Consider the following 22,800-nt stretch of genomic DNA (forward strand, 5'->3'; position numbering starts at 1 on the left):
CTTCTCTTCTCTCCCGAGTCTCGCAGCAGAGATGATGATCTCTAGATTTCCACTGGAGCTGATGGATGGAGATGCTGCTCATGTTCCTGTGATCAGGATCTCTGATGTTCTAGATCAACTCACCCAGAAACTGGGAAACCAGAGAGTCTTTGTGCTGTCAGTTTTAGGGATCCAGAGCTCTGGGAAATCCACCATGCTGAATGCCATGTTTGGGCCGCAGTCTGCTGTCAGTGCTGGCAGATGCACCAGAGGAGCCTTCATGCAGCTGCTCAGAGTCTCATAAGAGATGAAAACACAACTGAACTTTGACTATATTCTAGTTGTTGATACTGAGAGTTTTCCTGCTGTAGAACTTACTGGGAGATCAATAAGAGATCATGAGAATGAATTGGTCACATTTTTTGTTGGTCTTGCAGATCTGACATTGATCAACATCTTTGGTGAAAACCCAGCTGAGATGCAGGACATTCTTCAGATTGTTGTTCAGGCCTTCATGCGGATGAAGAAGGTTAGACTGAATCCCAGCTGTGTGTTTGTGCATCAGAACGTTTGGGACGTCACAGCTGGAGAGAAAAACATGGAGGGAAGGAGACGACTGTGGGAGACACTGGATGAGATGACAAAACTCGCTGCTCAAGAGGAAGACTATAATGCAGAATGGTTCAATGAAGTCATTAGCTTTGATGTTCAGAAAGATGTAAAGTATATTCCTCAGCTCTGCGAGGGAAGCCCACCGATGGCTCCACCAAACCCAAACTACTGTGAGAACATTCAAGAACTGAAGGAAACTATTTTGTTTCATGCATCAAAATCAGACAGAATGAGGCTGACACACTTAAAAGATCATACTGAATATCTCTGGGAGGCTTTACTGAATGAACAAGTTTTGTTCAGCTCTCGGGAGAGTCCCGCCTACAGGAAATAATACATGTTTACACCAATAATCCTGTTCAAAATTTTTTGTCTCCTTGAACCTCCATATAGTGTGTATATTTTGTGAGAGCATGGTTATTACTACCAAAAAGTTTAAGGTCTATCCCAATAATAAATCATGGATGTCTAAACTAAAGCAGTTAAGCTTTGTCTACAGAAGTTGTCGTCTTACAGTCAATTCTACTGTCTTGGTGTCAGTCATGTCTCTTGATTTCCCCTCCTCTCGTATATCTCCATTTGGCCCTCCTCATTCCTGTCAGTGAATACTTATATAGCATTTATTAATGTTACTTGATATTAAGTTTAAGATTTTTCATATCAATTCTGCTTAAAAAGATCTGATCTATTCCTGTTTAAGCTTCTCCTGAGCAGTTTTAGGTTACGGACCTGTTGCTGTGATAGCAAGTCTAGGATGAGCTTTATTTACACTGTTATTTGTGCAGTGTGCGAATGTCAAAAACTAAAAATAAAAAAAAATCAGATTTGAAGCTTGTGACATAAATGTGTACATCAACTCCATCACTTTATTTAACATTCACGTAAACACTACAATCAGATTCATCAATCGAAATGAATTCAGTCCAAATGAACCATAAATTGTGCATGTAAATATATCACAAATTAATTTTTGATTAGTAATATGCATTGCTAAGAACTTCATTTGGAAAACTTTAAAGGTGACTTTCTCAATTTATTTTTTTTTACCCACAGATTCCAGATTTTCAAATAGCTGTATCTTGCCCAAATATTATCCTATCGTAACGATATCAATTTTCCATATATTAAAGGAAAGCTTATTTATTCAGCTTTAAGATGATGGATACATCTCAATTAAAAAAAAAAAAAAAAGAATGACGACGGCGAGCTGGCTCGGGCCCAGACGCTTCCTAGACACCGGTAGATCCCCTCTCTCCAACTCAGGCCGGTAGTGTCTGGGAGGTCCACGGGACGGTGATAGTTGGCCCTGAGCCAGAACAGCTTGTTAACACCTCCCAAGCCGTCGCCGTGGCGATCTTGCAAAAACCTTCCTTTATGACTGGTTTTGTGGTCCAGGGTCACATTTTACTCTAGTGTGAATCCTCTCATGTATTTTCAGGGGTTCTGACCGTCTGAATCTCTTGTCACAGTGTGAGCACTTGTACGGTTTCTCTCCAGTGTGAATCCTCTCATGTATTTTCAGATGTGATGACTGAATAAATCTCTTGTCACAGTGTGAACACTTATGAGGTTTCTCTCCAGTGTGAATCCTCTCATGTGTTTTCCGACTTGCTGACTGACTGAACCTCTTGTCACAGTGTGAACACTTATAAGGTTTCTCTCCAGTGTGAATCCTCTGGTGCTGTTTTAAACTGCTTACTGAAGTAAAAGTCTTTTCACACTCAAAGCACAAGTACTCTCTCACACCAGTATGCATTTTCTGATGTATTTCCAAATTTTGTAGACATGAAAAGCTCTTTCCACACAAATAAAAAGAATGAGGTTTCTCCTTTGTATGAACTCTCAGGTGATTCTTCAGGTTTGAAGCCCACAAAAATGTTTTGCCACATTGATCACATGTGTGCTGCTTCCCTCCAGTGTGGATGTTCATGTGATCCTTAAGATTAGCTGATTTTGTGAAACTCTTCCCGCACTGATCACAAGTGTGCGGTTTCTCTCCAGTATGAACTCTCATATGTGCCGTAAGGGTTCCATTTTGTAGGAAACTCTTCCCGCACTGATCACACGTGTACGGTTTCTCTCCAGTATGAACTCTCATATGTGCCTTGAGGTTTGCTGATTGTGTGAAATTCTTCCCGCACTGATCACAAGTGAACAGTTTCTCTCCAGTATGAATGTTCATGTGTTTCATAAGGTTTGATGATTGTGTGAAACTCTTCCCACACTGAGCACATGAGTAAGGCTTCTCTCCAGTATGAATGTTCATGTGTTTCATAAGGTTTGCTGATTGTGTGAAATTCTTCCCGCACTGATCACAAGTGAACATTTTCTCTCCAGTATGAATGTTCATGTGTTTCATAAGGTTTGCTGATTGTGTGAAACTCTTCCCACACTGAGCACATGAGTAAGGCTTCTCTCCAGTATGAATGTTCATGTGTTTCATAAGGTTTGCTGATTGTGTGAAACTCTTCCTGCACTGATCACAAGTGAACAGTTTCTCTCCAGTATGAACTCTCATGTGAACATCAAGAGTGCGTTTGTATGTGAAACTCTTTCCACACTGAGTGCAGGTGAAATATTTCTTGGCTCTTCTTTTATTTACATCGTTCTGTGTGGGTTGTTCTCCACTTTTGACATGATTTTTCACCTCAGTTTCACTCAATTCTTCTTTCTCCTCATTATCTTCAATCAACTCTGAAACAAAAGTAAAATCAGTAAATCTTCATTAACTCTTTAAAAAATTAACCCTGATATAACAGCAGAAAGTAGACAATTGTACTACAAACTTTTGATCATTTTGATGTGATTTTATAAATTATGTGTAGAACTTTCCAGTAGGTAAATATTGTTATATGTATAATAAGAAGTGGGAGTTATTAAAATGTTCTGGGGGGTAATTGTATAGATTTATCGCCTTATTCTAAAAGCAGACAAAATTTAGGTTATATTTTATGTATGATGTAATCTTGCTAGGTTACAGGAATGTTTATTATTATTCCTAATCACTGTTCTGTGTGTCTGTATATACTTAGTTGGATTCAGTGTGCTAGCGTGTTTAGGTTTCGGTTTCGTTTTGAGTTGATGGTCAGGGCGGGGATGACTTGCCAGTTTATAACCTGATCTAGCTGATACCGCTGATCTAATTGATCGAACAATTCTGACTAACAAAACAAATCAACGTGGGAGATTATTGTAATGTGTGCACAATAAAAGAGAATGAAAGAGATTCGAGTTGTATCTGCCGTCCTTGTCCTGACACCCTTTCAGTGGGGAGATTGCTGAGCTATAGCAGGTAGCCTAGTAAGGAACTGGACAGTTATAAACTGCAGTAGGAGCCGTGCTAGAGAGGACACGAGCCCTGAGCAGGAGAGTGCTATCGTTGATGACCAGCGCCGGGATCGGAGACTCGGATTCTGGGGATAGAAGTGGCCGGCAATGACGCCATAACAACGGATGAGCCGTTAAAGAGCGGAAGAACGTCCGCAACTGTGAGTAAGATTGAGTGAACAGATTAGGAGCTGCGGGGCTAATAAATTGACTTTGTGAATAACGCCGTTACCATCAGTAACATCTGGAAAAGACGTCTGTGTTGTTTACGGATGAGTCGATTCGTTTGAACGATTCTTTTACTAAAAAGCAATTATAGCGGTTCTGTTCGCTGGAAGAAAAAAGAAAAATGGCGGATGATAATCCAGATCTAGAGAGTTTAAAACGGAGGCGCTCTAATGTACAACGAAACTTTACTACACGAATAAACCGTCTTGATGTAAGTGCTGACCGTTTACGTGAAGTTGAGTTGTCAGAAGAGTTAGCGAGATTGAAGCATGATTATAACAAACTCCTCGATGTCAGTAATGAATATATAGACGCACAGAGCCAGATAGATCCTACTGATGACAACAGTGAATTGCAGGACGCCCTAGCGAGAAGGGAAGCCTGTGAGCAAAGGTTCTTTGAAGCTGAGAGTAAGAGCATGGAGTTACTGTGGTCCAAGTTTGCAGCGCCGGACATAGACGATCTTGTAAAACAGTTCAAGTCTGCGTTTGCTCGGGCTGAGGTGCTCGGGGAAAAGAAAGTAGTGCCATGGGCACAGCAAGGAGTTGAAAGTGGTAAATTAGATAGGAAACTCCGTGAACTCAGGGAGGCTGTGTACACTTGGAGAGACTATCGGCCTCATGGAAGAGACGGGTGGATGCTCTTTTTATCATTGAGAGAGGATAGGGAGCAACTGATGGATGGATGGACATACCGACGTGAAAATGAGGTCATGAAGAGGCATAGTACAGAACTAAAAGACGATGGAGGTGATGGTGAGGAGGTGAGGAGGTAAAGGATGAAGACGATGGAGGCGATGTCGCGGTCGGTGAGCATATCACAACGGCTATCGACAGCCTTACAGCTGAAGATAACATCACCTTAACCCAACCAGCAACCCTTACTGTTGATTCTCTACCTGTTAACGACCAGTCTGCTGTTGTCAATCCGTCCATTAATGGGCAGGGGAGTGTTTATGTCACGAGCTCTTCTTCATTCATGGCTACAGGTAAAGGAAACATCCCGATTTATGCTGCTCAAGGTGCTACAGTCACTGGTCGACCTCAGAGTAGATATGAGTCAGCTACCAACTGTAGACCCCAACAGACTTTACAGCCCACCCTGCAGTCCAGACAGTCTGATGGTGGACTTGGTGTCAGTTTCGCTCTACCTCCAACCCTTGGCAGCACACCACAACTGCCGAGTGTTCATACTGAGCTACCCGTCGATCTCAGCATGGGACAAGGTAATAGTATACCATATAGCAGCTCTGGTTCATACGCCGGTGGAGATAATAGCTCTCAGTGGATTAGACCACAAATAAGGCTCACACCCATAAATTTGCCTAAATTCTCTGGGGACAGGAGAGATTATTGGCGCTGGAAAGCTGAATGGGAAAGTATCCAGGCGCAAGCAGAACCTACGGGGTCGAGGGAATGCAAGAAACTTTACTTGCTGGATAGTATAAATGAGTCTGTGAAAAGTGTACTCAGACTGTTGCGTTGCAGAGATGTAGACGATATCTTCAGGGAATTAGAAAACCGTTATGGTGACAAAGCACAAACGGCAGAGGAGATAGTGTTGGAACTTCAATCACGGCCTGCTGTAAAGAACCACCAGCCACGAGAAACGTTAGAGTTGATTCTTGCAGTGGAGAGAGCTGTGATGGACCTCACAGACCTGGGGTGCGCGGATGCTGTACAGAATCTACTGGTGATTCGGTCTTTGGAGAGTAAACTCCCGGATGTTATGAAAAGAGAGTGGCTCATGTGCGTGGGAAACCCTGTTAACAATGTCCACCCAGGAAACCGTTTCAACAGACTTTTGATGTTCCTGGAAGAACAAAAATTGTTACTCGTGAGGTTGGAGCAGTTGCTGCCCAGCAAGCCATCACCTGCTAATGCTCCTGAGAGACCAAGCTACCGAGAGAAACCAGGTGACAGGTGGAGAGGGAAGAAGTCGTTCACTAAGACTACATCAAGGGAAGTCAAAAGAGATTCCAAGCAGATACCATGTGCTATGTGTGGGGATGAAGAACATGGAGGTAAACTGTTTCGCTGTAAAACTTTCAGGAAGGCCAGTCTGTCAGAGAAGAAAGCTCAGGTGAAAAAGGCAAAAGTATGTTCAAAGTGCCTGGATGTACATGAAATCGATACCATTTGCACTTCAAGGTTCCTCTGTCATAGGGAAGAGTGTAATAAAGGCGACAAACCAGCGGATCACCGCTATTTCCTCTGCCCTAAGGCATCAACGAGGAAGGACGCTACTAGGAGGGAAAACAAAGCAGAGGAAAAGAGGGAATCTTGTGGTCCGACAGAGGAGCAAGAGACTATGTTCGCTGAGTTGGGACTGACTCCTCACCAATTGGAGGTTGTCCGTAAAGCCTGTACTAACAAGGCTTCGTCAACAGTGTATTCTGACAAGGGTCTGATAGAACAGAGTGGTTTGAAAGAACATCCGGTCCTTATGATGCTTGTATCTGTCACGTCAAAGAGAGGAGACAGCCTTGGAGCTTTGGTCGATCTTGCTTCTGACACGAATTACATTACACACCAAGCTGCAGAAAGACTCGGACTGACAGGTGAGCCAATCATTCTTGTCGTGCATGGGGTTGGCTCGATGAAAGTGAAAGTTGAGACAAAAAGGTATCTCGTGAAAATCAAAGTGTGGACATCACGAGGAACTCTGAAGCTCCATGAGATGATCTGCTATGGGATGACCGACATTGCCAAAGTGGATCATGTGGTGAGCTCAAAGCGATTAGAGCAGTTTTTCCCGGAAGCTAAGCCGGGTGAACTGGCCCGTCCACGGAAAATCGATTTATTGATCAGTACTCGAGAAGGCCGTTTAGCACCGTAAAGGTTGCAAAGGGTCGTTGGTGTTGTGGGATGGTCCTCTGGGCAAGATCGTGAGTGGTGCGCATCCAAACCTCTTTGAAGAAGTGAAGGTGATCGCATGGAAGTCGAAGACGCACTTCGTTCGCGCAATGAGGACAGTAGCCGTCAAAGTTGAGGAATACTTTGTGGGAAAGCCAGGAAGCCATTTAAGGCAAGAAAGCAGTGTGAAAGTTCGAACGACAGCAGCATGCAATAAAGAAGTCCTTGAGTGGCTAAAATGGGATAGCATCGGTGCTGCCTGTAACCCTAACTGTGGAGGGTGTCGCTGTGGTAAGTGCACACCAGGGGGAAAGGAGATGACTCTTGCTGAGGAGAAAGAGCTAGAGAAAATAAAGGCAGGTCTAACCTACAGAGAGGGAGATGCCCACAGTGACCAGCCACATTGGGATGCGAAGTACCCCTGGACGGAAAACCTAGCCTCTCTTCCCAACAACCGAAAGGCTGTGGAGACAACATTCCTGAGGGCTGAGAAGCGGCTCCTGAAAGACTCCCTGTGGAAAAAGACTTACATGGAGCAAGTCCACGACATGGTAGAGAGGGGAGCGGCTGTTAAGCTTACTAAGGATGTGATGGACAGCTGGGATAGTGCTGTGTGGTGGGTGAGCCACCTAACTGCTCCAAATCCACACTCATTGACTACGCCAGTGCGCCTCGTCTGGAATAGCAGCCAGGAGTACAAAGGGGTGAGCATGAATAGCATTTTGCTCAAAGGCCCAGATGTCCTAAATCCCATCAGGGCGGTGCTCCTCAGATTTCGGGAAGGAGTACATGCGGCTATCGGAGACATCACCAAAATGTATAATTCAATATGGTTGGAAGAACAAGAGGTTCATGTACATCGATTCCTGTGGAGGGACTCACTGGAGGATGAAATTGAGGATTATGCGGTCGTGAGAGTGAACATGGGGGACAAACCGGCTGGGTGCATTGCCCAAGTTGCCATGCGAGAGACAGCAATGTTGCCCCAGTTCTCTGATATGGAAGAGGAAAGAAGAGTCATCAAAGAGGACTCCTACGTCGATGACCTCCTCACATCCCACAATGATCTACACAGTCTGAGTGGGATTCTAGCAGGAGTGGAGTATATACTAAAAGCAGGAGGCTTTTACCTCAAGCCTTGGGTCCGGTCCGGCCAAAGTGGAAGTCGGGACGGGATAGAGTCTAAGCCTGTGACTTTGACGTTGCCCAACCAGCTAAGGGAGGAAGATAACAAAGCCCTGGGGGTTGGTTACCTCGTGCAGGAGAACAAACTCTTTGTGATGGTCTCCATCAACTTCTCCAGAAGAAAGAAGAAGATGAGAACTGAGGCTGACCTCACAGAAGGAGAAGTGGAAGTAAAGACACCAAACCCACTGACACGTCGTGTTCTACTGAGTCAGATTGCTGGTTTGTATGACCCGATCGGTTTGGTAACACCTGTGAAACAGAAAGGAGTGATCCTTGTTAGAAGAGCCTTCCAAGAAGCTGGTAAGCTGACTAAAGACACCTGGGATGAACCTCTGTCTGACGAGCTCAGGAGAAAGGCGATTGAGCTGTTCAAGGAGTACGCTCGTCTAAGTAAGATCACGTTTCGCAGAAGCCTCACACCGTCTGACAGGAGGGATAAACCCTGGGGAATTACGTTTTCTGACGGGAGCTGTGAGTCCTACGGCGCCGTACTGTATTTGTGATGGGAGACGTCAGATGGTGTGGTCAGTCGGCTGGTAGAGTCGAAGGCCAAATTAACCCCACTCAACCAGAAAGGTGACGCAGTCAAAGCTGAGTTATGTGGGGCTGTTTTTGCTACTCGGCTGAAGGGATACGTATTGAAGCATGGGCGATTGGACGTAGAGAAGTGGTTCCACTTCATCGACAGTCAGACGGTGTTGGGAGCCATCCAAAAGGAGAGCTACGGATTCCAGACATTCTTTGCGAACCGAGTCGGAGAGATTCAGAAGGCTGGTCCCGTTACTGACTGGTGGTGGATACCAGGCGAGGTCAACGTCGCTGATCTGGTCACGAGGGGGTGCTCTTCCGAACTGCTGGGTAAGAACTCTGTGTGGCAGAAAGGTCCCAAGTTTCTGTCTAGTCCAGTCGAGGATTGGCCCATAAAGTCTGCTTCAGAAGTAGCAGCTGATGCTAGGGAGATAGTGAGTAGACTCCAGAGAAAGGCTTTTTCAGCAGTCCTTACCAGAGCTCAAGCCAAGGAGTTGGTAAACCCTGATAGTCCTGATGGTGAAGATCCCATAGTCACAGGAGGAGTTAGCAGGACTCCAGCGTCCTCAGAAAATGGGATGAGATTGACCTCATCTGTGACCAAGGAATCTGAGACACTATGGGGAGCCACGCTCATAGACCAGGTGGATCCAACAAGATACAGCTCTCTAGCTAAACTTTGTGGAGTAGTCGGTTATATTCGCAGAGCTGTAAAGAAATGGTTGTCATGTGTAGGTAAGATCCCTATACAAGAAAAGTGGGAGGCAGTATTGACAGTAAAGGAACGCAAGACTGCATTCCAAGACCTGTGCCTAGCCGCCCAGAAGGAAGTTAAGTTTCCTGTGACGACATTGAACAGACTCGTTGTCAGCAAAGATGTGACAACAGGGCTCTTAATATGCCATGGTAGAGTCCAGACCATTATACAAGGAGGGACCGGTGTGCCTCTGATCCCTTACAATGCGTGGATCAGCACCCTTCTTACACGAGAAGCCCATGAAGCTAACCACGAAGGTGTTACTGGCACTCTCCTCCGTGTGAGATCTAAAGCATGGGTAGTGCTGGGACATCACTGGACCTTTTTGGCCCCTATGTTGTTAAAGATGCTATAAGACGTAGAGCAAAGATGAAAATATGGGGTGTGGTGTTCAGTTGTATGGCTTCGAGAGCAATACATGCTGACATTGTGGAAGATCTATCGACGGAAGGATTCCTTAAAACATACCAACATTTCACGGCTCTCAGGGGTCACCCAAAGAAGCTCTGGTCGGATCAAGGGACCAACTTTGTGGGCGCCAGGCCAGTATTACAGGAACTTTATGAGTTTCTAAGTAGCCTCGACAAGGGTCAAGTCCAGGAGAAGGCGGTAGCTGGAGGAACCGACTGGATGTGGGTATTTCACCCGGCAGACTCCCCCCACCGAAATGGGGCGGCTGAGGCAGCAGTCCGCGTACTCAAGAGAGCATTAATCAGTGTTGGCAAAGAAGAAAACCTGACAGCACTGGAGTTCCAGACTCTTCTGTATCTAGCTGCTAACTTGTCAAATGAGAGACCAATCGGTGCCAGAGCCCAGGTACAAGATGAAACCGTGGAAGTCGTTACTCCCAACTCTCTTCTACTCGGCCGCGCAGGACCCTGTGGGGACTCTCGAGGGTTTGAGTACCCAACTTACCCAACCGTGCGTCTAAGAGCAATCCAGATTGAGGTTGACAAGTTCTGGGAGCGATGGAGCCAGCTGGCAGGTCCAGGCCTATATATCCGCCAGAAGTGGCACACGCCTACTAGAAACGTTGCGGCAGGGGACCTAGTCTGGTTAGCTGACCAGAACGCACTGAGAGGCCAGTTCAAGCTGGGTCGAGTCGTCGAGGCATGTCCTGATGTGAAAGGCGTAGTGCGAGATGTGAGGGTGAAAGCATGTCGAAGTTGTCCAGTTTTCGATGGGCAGCCCAAGAGGAACCGAAGTATGGAGAACTATCCCTACACCATCCTCCACAGGGATGTTAGGAGGTTGGTGGTTCTGCTTCCGGTGGAGGAACAGTAAAGGATCCCCACCATGGTGTGTTTCGGTTGGTAAAGGATAGTAAAGTATCCCCACCATGGTGCGTTTCGGTAAAGGATCAAGACCCTCACCACTACCTCCTCCTGGAGGCTGGTGGTGTGCTTTGGTGGAAGAGGTCAAAATGCTATCGAGGACAATGTATGTTGGTGATGGACCTCGAAGAAATACTTTCTCATATTATGACACAGAACGTTCATATCTATGCATGTATGTTTGCATGGTCACAAGGAGGATTTCCTATTTAGAAGTTTAACCGTTGAGTTATGGTAGCCTACTTGGATTCTAGAATCAGTAGACTAAGTGGGAGGTGTAGAACTTTCCAGTAGGTAAATATTGTTATATGTATAATAAGAAGTGGGAGTTATTAAAATGTTCTGGGGGGTAATTGTATAGATTTATCGCCTTATTCTAAAAGCAGACAAAATTTAGGTTATATTTTATGTATGATGTAATCTTGCTAGGTTACAGGAATGTTTATTATTATTCCTAATCACTGTTCTGTGTGTCTGTATATACTTAGTTGGATTCAGTGTGCTAGCGTATTACGTTTAAGTTTCGGTTTCGTTTTGAGTTGATGGTCAGGGCGGGGATGACTTGCCAGTTTATAACCTGATCTAGCTGATACCGCTGATCTAATTGATCGAACAATTCTGACTAACAAAACAAATCAACGTGGGAGATTATTGTAATGTGTGCACAATAAAAGAGAACGAAAGAGATTCGAGTTGTATCTGCCGTCCTTGTCCTGACACCCTTCCAGTGGGGAGATTGCTGAGCTATAGCAGGTAGCCTAGTAAGGAACTGGACATTATGCGTCCCTGAAACTTTCCATGAATGAGGTACACTGCTTTTCAAATTATTCGTTTTCAATCAACACAAACTTAGCACACCTGAAAAAATGATAGGCGAGTAGGAAAAAATAGTCCAACAACACGGTCAAATCCAAAATATAATAATGCAATCCTCCAAGACTGTTTTGTCTGAATGAATAAGAGATAAGAGGGGATGTTAATGGAAATTCAAGGTTTATGGGATGTTGTTGTTGGATTTTTGTGTTCGTCAGATGAAGTCTGAGCATTGAAACATATGCAACTAAGATTATTCAATAAACTTTGCTCCTTTTCATCTTCACGTCATCTCCTGCATCTGGTCTTCTCTGGCTTTACTCAGTCATCTTCTAGGCTCATAGAAGACTATTAATACAGTTTTGGTGTCAGACATTACTTGATGTTAATGGGTTTTAAAACTCTAGTCTAACACATCCATTTCTCAAAAGTCTTGTGAACAAATGTTCTGTATGTGTATTATAGCCTTTTTTCAGTGACTATTTAATTTTAGAAAATTTTGTTTTTCACTAACCATGTATAAACATTATTTTCTCAAAAACACAAACATGTATGCTAGTAACACTACATTCATGCTGCTCATGTATTATTATAGCCCAGTTTGTGCCGATTACAGTGTAATCAGACTTTAGTCATTAATATGTTTTTAAGATACTGAAAAAAGCACAAATGTCAGGGCATGTCAAAACTTCTCCAGGGCCCCAAAACACCATCAGAAGATAGAAGATTATTGCTTTGTAAGCCTAGGCACCACAAACAGTCATTAAAGATGAATGAAGAATAAACACCAACCTTCTTGTTCCTCGTGTTTTATTCTCCAGGTTTCTGGTTCCTCATGTTTTATTCTCCAGGTTTCTGGTTCCTCGTGTTTTATTCTCCAGGTTTCTGGTTCCTCGTGTTTTATTCTGCAAGTTTCTGGTTCCTTGTGTTTTATTCTCCATGTGACTGGTTCACTGGTGTTCTCCTCGCTCTCTTCTTTAACAAACACCATCTTCACAGCAGATCTCAGTTCAGATGATCCTCCTCCAGATATTCCTGCTTGATTCAACACTTAGTCACGGCTGTGAGGATGAGAATATTACAGATATTTACTGACCTGATTCAAAAACTGTATTTTTATATTTACAGAAACAACATTTCTAACAGTTTGTATTAAACCAGCCTGACAACAGAACAAAACAGAGCATGCTGAAACTCTTCTTCCTCTGGTTTTATGGTGTTTGGCAAACAAGCGTCTGTGTTTAAGCGCCACCCGATGGACTGGAGTCGAAATAATACGGGGAAAATTACTTAGTGCGTCTGTCTCAATTCGTCATATTCACTCTGTTTTAAATAACTGATTGAACAATTCAGCTTTAAATGATTCAAGATAGTATTTCACTAGTTTGTTGTTTCTGGTTTTGAATTTTGTGCACAGTGCGCCCGACAGGGGTTAAGTAACTGGGGCCCTCAATGAGGGGGGCCCACAAATATATATTGATAATCCATAATATTATCATGATGAAATGACAATTAAAATACATAATTACATGCTGTCAAATGGAATAACATTTTGTAAGAATAATTTTTACTAGGGGAACCACTGAAAAGTGATTGGGCTAGTTTTGAGTAGCAATTGGCTGGGTTTTGCTGTGAAAACCTGGCAACCTTAAGAGAGGGAAAGAAAGCAGCAGGAGCCAGGTAAGCTGGCTAGCCAGGTAAATTTCAGTTAAATTTGCACCAATCCTGGATTTTAGGTATCAATCCTGCTAACAGCTAACCTGCTCCGGGGCAGATTATGTTCTGGGTTAGAGATCTCAAACTGAAACTAGACACGTCTAATGCAAAAAGTACCTCCCCCAGTTTCTCCTGTTCCAAATAAAAGTAAAAAAAAAAAAAAATGTCTGGCTTTAATGATAATTACTTACGAGTTATTTTATATGATTTATATAATCATTATAGGATTTATATTATTATTAATCCATTACACAAGCAATTATAGTTTAAGTTCAGTGGTATCTTCAAAGTCAGGAAAGCGTGAGAGGGCCAGTCCTTCCAAGGTCGCAGTAGACACTTTGGACGCTGAAGCCATCTTTTGGGGATCTCGCATATAAGATCTCGCAGGTTCTTGCCACGAGTCAAGGTCGGCAGGGTTCTTCATTCTGCCTGATTGGTCAACTCCTGAATCTCCGCTACCCGGGTGCTTACAAAAACCTTGTTTCAGCAGGATTCAGAATGGAGCCAGTGGAGCACAACAATGGAGTCAATCCAGTAGGTGATCTTGTCCAAATTCAGAGTGAGCTCATTTGCAAGCAACTTTCGGTATTGACTGTTGCTTTCGTGGGGCCACTCTGGATCGGGCTAAAAGAAAGGCAAGGTGGAGTTCCCCCTGGTGACCTTCTGAAAGGAGGTAGGCCACTAATCTGGAGAAGAGATATCCAAAGAGAACAAACAACACCCTGACCAAATTTATCTCCTTGATCATTTTCAACCTTCTCCCCCCTGCCCTCTCTGCCTCTCCTCCCTCACTCTTATTCCCCAAAAAGCAAGAATATCCATATGCCACGAGTGTTATATCTTGTCAATGTCATGTCTCTGTGCGATTGGTAAATTGGTCTCAATTTTACAGTAGGCACTTATATTATGAGAAATATTGAAAACTTGTGAATTCTGTACTTCTGTTGTGGACGGTCTCCTTTCAAAATCTGATAAACATTGCTCCACATCAGGTGTGACCATTTGAGCACGGAAACCAACAAACCAAAAAGGTCTTTTATGTTTTTACACCTGACCTGAATATTTCTTTGTCTTTGTTATCTGGGTATATTAGGGAAGTGACAAAACACTACTTTGCAATTCTGTAGCCAGATCAGCCGTAGTGTGGAGTGTATTTCATATGTTCCTGGTAGCCACTGACTTTCAGAGTGTAAAAAAAAAACTGTTTGGTTACCAACTTCCTTCAATAAATATCTTCTTTTTTGTTCAACAGAAAAGGGAAATCAATATAGATTTAGATACTGGGGTGCGCAAATTATGACTGAAATTTCACTTTTGGGTGATCTATCACTTTAATATTAAAGGTCATTAGTACTACAATTAATAACTCATATGCAAGATGGCATCAGTTGCATGTTTTTTTTAAAAAAGAAGAAAAAGCGAGTCCATGGTATTATATTAGAGACAATGATATACAGCATTGCCATGATGACTTCGACTGATAGCAGATATCGCAGCACAGAATGTGTTTTATAACCCCAACAAATAACTTTTTGTTGAATGCAAATGAACTTGTATTACAAGTTTAACATTTAGATTAGTTTTTTCCATTGTTTCAAAAACTGAAAAAGCGCTAACTCAGCTGTCTTTCTTTTCTAGATTAAGAGAAGACAAAACAAGTCCAGACAAGTACAGTTTGTAAACAAACTTTGTGGTTTGCCAGAATAAGCCTGACCTGTTTGAAGTAGTTTTAAAAGCTTGTAGTTTCAAGGTGTTTGAGGGAAGCAGTTTGAAGTTTAAATAAACAGTAGTTTTTAAATCTTAAAGCTGAAGATTTAGTCGTGCATACTATGATACGGTCTAAATCCTGACTGTAAATTCTCTCAGATGCCATTTTTCTCTAAGAAGGAACATTTTTTTTTTTTTTTTTTATGTTTATGTTTATTTCATTCATGGATATTTTTTTCCCACAAAACTTACTTCATCATCCTCATACATATAATTTATAAAACCATGATGAAAAGGAGGCAGGATGAAGAATATCTTATATTTCCTGCCCCCTCAAAAAAAAAAAAACAACAACAAAGTCATATCCAAAAACTCAACATTTCAAGTCCCCATCAATACATAACAATAACAAATGAACAAACTAGAAACCAAAAACATCAACCCGACACAGATTCCAAAGCAAAAGCAAACCATAATAACAACCATCATCATCAATTTATATAAGTATTCATCCAAAACAAAAGCAAACCATAATCACAACCATCATCATCATAATCATCAATTTCTATAAGTGTTCATATAAATCCATTGTTTTCTCTTTAAATCCTTTTTTAAACTGAAATATATTTTTACATTGCTTTAGTTCATTTTGCAGAGAATTCCAAACTTTCACTCCCACCACTGAAGTACACATTTGTTTTGCTGTTGTCCTTACAATTGGATACTTAAAATGTCCCTTTCTTCTCCCTTCATTTTCTATAAGAATAAACAAGTGTTGAAGGTTTGTGGGCAATATTTTATCTTTTGCTTTAAACATAACAATAAGTGTCCGTAATTCAACCAATTCTTTAAATTTTAACAATTTAGAGCCAAAAAATAAAGCATTTGTATGCTCTCTATAATCTGTTTTAAATATAATTCGTATGACTCTCTTTTGTAATAGAAAGAGTGACTTTGTGTTGCTTTGGTATGTGTTTCCCCACACCTCCACACAGTAGCTAATATAAGGCAACACCAGTGCACAATACAAGGTTCTCAAGGCCTTATAATCTAACACATGTTTTACCTTATTCAATACAAAAATACTCTTAGATATCTTTTTTTGTATGTATGAGATATGTGGTTTCCAAGTCAACCCTTCATCTAATAGCACACCCAAAAACCTAATTTCCCTAACTTTCATTATTTTTGTTCCTGCTATTGATAATACAATACTTTCATCTTTTTTTTTATTACCAAAAATCATAAACTTTGTTTTCTTTAGATTTAATGACAACCTATTCATGTCAAACCATTCCTTCACTTTAACCATTTCTTGTTCCATACTAAGTACCAATTCATTTAAGTCATTTCCTGAGAGGTAAATGTTTGTGTCATCTGCAAATAGAACAAAATTCAATAACTTAGATACATCGCAAATATCATTAATGTACAGTATAAATAATTTTGGTCCTAAAACTGAACCTTGCGGTATACCACAATGAATTTGCATATTATTCGATTTGTTGTTATTATACTGAACATACTGTTGTCTTTTGTTCAAATAACTACTTAACCAGTCCAATACTATTCCTCTCACACCATATAATTGTAACTTTAATAACAAGATTGAATGATCAATTGTATCAAATGCTTTCTTTAAGTCGATAAACACACCTATTGTGTGTTTCTTATTGTCAGTTGCACTTACTATGTCCTCAACTATATTCATGGTCGCAGAAGCTGTAGATCTACCTAAACGGAATCCATACTGGCTCTCGTTTAACAACTGTTTTTTTTCAATAAATTCATCTAATTTTTGCACAAAAACTTTTTCAAGGACTTTAGAAAATTGAGATAATAACGAAATTGGTCTATAATTTGTAAACATATGCTTATCACCGTCTTTGTATAGTGGGACCACCTTTGCTACCTTCATCCTATTAGGGAAGATCCCTGTTTGAAATGAAAGATTAAATATATAACTTAAGGGTTTAACAATACAATCAATGGTTTTTTTCACAATAATCATATCTAACCCATCCGTATCTGTAGATGTCTTGTTTTTTAATGCATTTACTATAGAAAGAATTTTATTTTCACTAACATCTCCAAGAAACATTGATTGAAGGACTCTACTCCCCCTTATCCCTCCATTCTGTAACCCTGAATTATGTTTTTCAATATTCTCTGCTAGCTTGGGTCCCACATTTACAAAAAAGGAGTTAAATTCATTTACTACTTCGTTTAAGTTTTCAATTTTCTTATTATCCTCGTTTATAAAATAATGTGGTGTACTGTCCTGACCTGATGTACTTTTCCCAATCAGCTTATTCAAAATATTCCATGTTCCTTTAATATCAGTTTTGTTTTTTTCCAACAAGCTCCCAAAATAATCTTTTTTCGCTTGCCTCATTATTGTTGTTAATTTATTTTTATATAGCTTATACTTCATTTCTGCTTCTTTTGACCTAAATTTGATAAAATCTCTATAAAGTTTATTCTTCTTTTTGCATGCATTCTGTAATCCCCTGGTAATCCAAGGGTTTTTGCTAAAACTGTCCTTATATCTACATTGCACATATGGACAATGCCTTTCATATAATGTAATATATTTATCTAAAAAAGCTTCATATGCTACATTTACTTCCCCGACATACACCTCTTTCCAGTCTTGCTCACTCAATTCATTTCTAAATCTACAAATGGCTTCATCTGTCCTTTTTCTAACATATTTAATCCTACAGCCAGCTTCCTTCTCATTGGGTATTTGACAATCCAAAACACAAAAAACTGGTAAATGGTCGCTTATATCATTGATCATCAAACCACTCTTTATTTTACTTTCTAAAACATTTGTGAAAATATGGTCGATCAATGTAGAACATGTTGTTGTTATCCGAGTTGGCTCGGTGATCAATGGAAACAACCCTCTACTGTATAGCATCTCCAAAAAATCACTAGCTGTAACTTGTCTATTCACACTCAACAAATCGATGTTTATGTCCCCACACAAAATATAAATTTTCTTTTCATTCAGTTGACATAACACCTTTTCTAGCTGTTCATTGAATGTTTCAATTTTTGACCCAGGTGTTCTGTAAATACATGTAACAACAACATTCCTCTTCTTTTCCATATCAATCTCCACTGTAATACATTCAAATAAATCATTAATGGCTGTTGTCATACATTCTACAATTCTACATTTCAAATCGATATTCACAAATAAGGCAACACCCCCTCCCCTCTTATCTCTTCTACTGCAGTAATGCAATTCATAACCTTCCATACAAAAATCTACATCTCGAGCTTCATTAACCCATGTTTCTGACAGTGCTATGACAGAAAATTTATGTTTTAAAGACCTTAAGTATTCCTGGATCTTGGTAAAGTTTGCATACAAACTCCTACAATTAAAATGTATTACTGAAAATTTACTGTCCAGGCTAACTGTATCATTAAACTTTTCTTCTGTATAGTAATCACACATAGAATTAATTGTGTTAAAGCAGTGATTTTCTGGATCAATATTGCATTCAAAATCATACAACTTATATTCTATGTATTTAGCTCTTAACAATGTGTAGCCCCTCGTAGGGCCAGAGAAATCAATCTCAGTCATCATTTTCTATAAGCAAACAAATAAACAAATAATAATACCCTACAAATATTATTTTTACAACTGCTGTGTTTAACCAACAAGTACCGCCATATGGAGAACAAAATAAATATCCACAATAAGTCCAAAATCAAAATACAAAGTCGCTGCAATAAGAAGTCCCAATGGCAAAAAAAAAAAAAAAGTAGGTTTACAAAAAAACAGCAGTAGCAAGGGCAGTGTAATATTAACAGCTTATAAAATTTGAGCCTGCGTCTCCAAGAAAACATTGTAAATCCAGATCGATGAATAAAAAAAATAAATAGAAAAAAATAACCCTACTATATACAGTCATAGTCAAAGTAGAGAGGTGTTTCCTACCTTGATCCCATAGGTACACCAAACTCCCTTCAAAACTAATTAAACATCGGCCAAGGAAAAAAACCTTTCAAGCGCCGCTCAAGAAAAGTAAAAAATAAAATATACTTCCGGCCAAAAACTTGACTAATCCTTTGGTCTTCACCTGGCCCAAAGTTCCTATATTCCCGAAAAGCATGTTTGCCATTATCTTCATTTATAGTGGTCCAGATCCTTCAGCTCCCTAATCATCAACACTTTCTCCGCTTCAGGCGAAGGGCCATTCAATCTTATCAACACCTTGCAATCTCTAGTCCAGGTAGCTTTTATTTTGCGTTCCTTCCATAGCTGCCGAGCAACTCGTGCAATCTCGGCATTTTTAGATGTTAAGTGTTCATTGATGTACACCGCCGTGCCTTTAAGCTTTTTCCCCTGAACCAAAAGTTCCGTTTTGTGTTTACGACTCACAAAACGCATCATAATTCTGGGCTTGGTTGCACGGTCCTTACTTGGTAGAATGTGACAAGCTGTGATGTTGCTCTTGTCCAGATGGATGTTCCTACTTTGAAGAAAGGAAGTTACCTGCGTTTCGAGGAACATAGCTGAGAAGATACTGCCTTTTCTAGTATTTTTGACAGAAAAGTGAGATTTGAGATCATCTGTAATGAACTAATTCTCTAGCATCAAGTTTGTTTTTTTGTTTTTTAATGAGAGGCTTAATAACAGCCAGTTTGCAGGTTTTGGGGACATATCCTAATGAAAATAAGTCGTTAAGTCGTGACGTATTGTCAAGTATGGTGACCCATACTCGAAATTGGTGCTCTGCCTTTAACCCATCCAAGTGCACACACACAGCAGTGAGTAGTGAACAAATCCACACACACACACACACACACACACACCGTGAACACACACCCGGAGCAGTGGGCAGCCATGCTGCGGCGCCCGGGGAGCAGTTGGGGGTTCGGTGCCTTGCTCAAGGGCACCTCAGTCGTGGTATTGAGGGTGGAGAGAGCGCTGGACGTTCCCTCCCCCCACCTACAATTCCTGCCGGCCGGGGGCTCGAACTCGCAACCTTTCGATTACGAGTCCGACTCTCTAACCATTAGGCCACGACTTCCCAAATGATGAATAAATATTATGCAGCAGAGGATCTATGACTTCTGGACTCTTTTAGTAGATTAGATGGAATAGGGTCCAACATACATGTTGTAGGTTTTGATGATTTGCAAGTTTATACAATCATTCCTCTCGGCCTCCAAAATCCCATCACCACCTCCATGCTGTGCCAGCTGGAAAACCGACAATTTATTTGATCAGGCCAATGGTGAGGGCGGTCAGCGACAGACAGTGCAGTGCGTCAGGTGATCGAAAGTGTTTTTCTGTCACAAACTGTCGCAAAAACAATGTCTCAACTTAGCCATTATCTATTTGTCCGTCATGGACTGCGTGATTTCACCACTTTGTGTGGAATTGTTTTTTTCTGCGACTAAGCGACTAATAAAATTTTGGTCGACCAAGCCTCTTCTCGTTGACTAACAATTACTTGATTATTAAGGGGCAGCCCTACATAATACATTGCTTTTACTACAGTAATACAATAAGCTTTTAATAAGGCAGCTCAACGTTCCTTCACTACTAGTAGAAAACAAACAGAGATGAAGAAAATCCATCAACAACAGCATGATTCAGACATCAATGAGTTTATAAAGCTCTTTATTAAAGGAATAAACTCATATGGTGAAAATATGATGTATTTTCTTAAATGGCTAGGAATACTTTTGGATAAATATACATCAGCTCATCTTTCTGATCTACATCACATATATGATTACAAGTGGTCAACAGTATTAAAACTGAAAGAGAACAAAAATCTGAACAACTCAAAGCTGAACAAGCAGAACTTGAGAGAGTATCTGAGGATATTGAAGCTGCAAACTTTGGTGTGGAGCACATCATGAGGGAGATTGGTCAGATCTATGAATCATGTTCATCTGTGAAGAAGAACAAGAAAGACCTGCAGATTGACTTCTCTTCTCTCCCGAGTCTCGCAGCAGAGATGATGATCTCTTGATTTCCACTGGAGCTGATGGATGGAGATGCTGCTCATGTTCCTGTGATCAGGATCTCTGCTGTTCTAGATCAACTCATCCAGAAACTGGGAAACCAGAGGGTCTTTGTGCTGTCAGTTTTAGGGATCCAGAGCTCTGGGAAATCCACCATGCTGAATGCCATGTTTGGGCCGCAGTCTGCTGTCAGTGCTGGCAGATGCACCAGAGGAGCCTTCATGCAGCTGCTCAGAGTCTCATATGAGATGAAAACACAACTGAACTTTGACTATATTCTAGTTGTTGATATTGAGAGTTTTCCTGCTGTAGAACTTACTGGGAGATCAATAAGAGATCATGAGAATGAAATGGTCACATTTTTTGTTGGTCTTGCAGATCTGACATTGATTAACATCTTTGGTGAAAACCCAGCTGAGATGCAGGACATTCTTCAGATTGTTGTTCAGGCCTTCATGTGGATGAAGAAGGTCAGACTGAATCCCAGCTGTGTGTTTGTGCATCAGAACGTGTCAGACATCACAGCTGGAGAGAAAAACATGGAGGGAAGGAGACGACACGACTGCGGGAGACACTGGATGAGATGACAAAACTCGCTGTTCAAGAGGAAGACTATGATGCAGAATATAATGCAGTCTCTCCACAAGCTCCTCGTCTGTATGTGGATCTCAATCAAAATTACTATTTGGAATCTCCTTGTCTCCGCGCTCCTTGTGTCCCGAGAAGGAACTGACAGAAGACCGGACCCAACACAGTAAGCGGCGTCCGACATTTTTGTTTTTTAGAATTTTTTTTTTAGTTTGTTCCAGTTTGCTCCGCGGCATGGACGCCGCCTCCCGCTTCGCCGCCCTGATCTGCGGGGATCATCCGTTTTACGAGTATGCAGAGGGTTTCCACTGGTCCCGTCCAGCTCAGCTCTTCAAGAGTGCCGCAAAGTGTCTGCGCTTCAAGAGCGCCCCCAAGTGTCTGCGCTTCAAGAGCATCAAGAGCGCCCCCAAGTGTCTGTGCTTCAAGAGCGCCCTCCAGTGCCGGCTCCTAGCATGTGCCCTCCAGTGCCGGCTCCTCGCAAGTGCCCTCCAGTGCCGGCTCCTCATAAGTGCCCTCCAGTGCCTGCTCCTCGCAAGTGCTCTCCTGCGTCTCCGCTGGTCCCGTCCAGCTCTTCTGCGTCTCCGCTGGTCCCGTCCAGCTCTCCTGCGTCTCCGCTGATCCCGTCCAGCTCTCCTGTGTCTCCGCTGGTTCCGTCCAGCTCAGCTCCGCAAGAGCGCCCCCCCAGAGTCCGCGCTGCAAGAGCGCCCCACAGAGCCCGCTCCCCCAGAGCTCCCCATAGAGCCCGCTCTTCAGTGGCTCCCAGGGGGGAACTTCCCCAAGAAATTGTTTTGGGGGGGCTATAGGGTCACGGCCTAAAATAAGGCCACAACCTGAAAAAATAAGGTCGTGGCCTCCCGAGTCTCCAGTCCCTCCATGGCCTCCCGAGTCCCCTGATCCGCCATAGCCTCCCGAGTCCCTGGATCCACCATAGCCTCCCGTGTCTCCTGTCCCGCCATGGCTCCCGGAACGGGCCCCCGCTCTGGAGGCAGGTAGCCCTGCCCCCTGATCCCTGGAGGCCTCCAGAGCGCCCACCCCCCCCCTCCCCATTAGATGGAATATGGCGTGAGGACACGGCTTCCGGAGGGGGGCATTATGTCAGTCCTGTCTCTTGTTTTCCCCTCCTCTCGTATCTCTATTTGGCCCTCCTCGTTCCTGTCATCATTAG

The 22,800-nt window shown here is 42.1% G+C and overlaps 1 protein-coding gene across 1 annotated transcript; it reads right to left on the minus strand.

The window, feature by feature from the left end:
- Positions 1-1,432: 1,432 nt before the first annotated feature.
- LOC306852640 (uncharacterized protein) lies at positions 1,433-12,836 on the minus strand. The gene is made up of 2 exons (XM_079389638.1): positions 12,414-12,836; positions 1,433-3,285 (listed from the first exon to the last, which is right to left on the minus strand). Exons 1-2 carry the CDS (start codon positions 12,610-12,612, stop codon positions 1,964-1,966), a joined length of 1,521 nt encoding a protein of 506 aa, XP_079245764.1. The 5' UTR covers positions 12,613-12,836; the 3' UTR covers positions 1,433-1,963.
- Positions 12,837-22,800: the final 9,964 nt, after the last annotated feature.

The sequence above is a fragment of the Barbus barbus genome, assembly GCF_936440315.1.
Source record: "Barbus barbus genome assembly, chromosome: 3".
NCBI classification, from domain to species: Eukaryota; Metazoa; Chordata; class Actinopteri; order Cypriniformes; family Cyprinidae; genus Barbus; species Barbus barbus.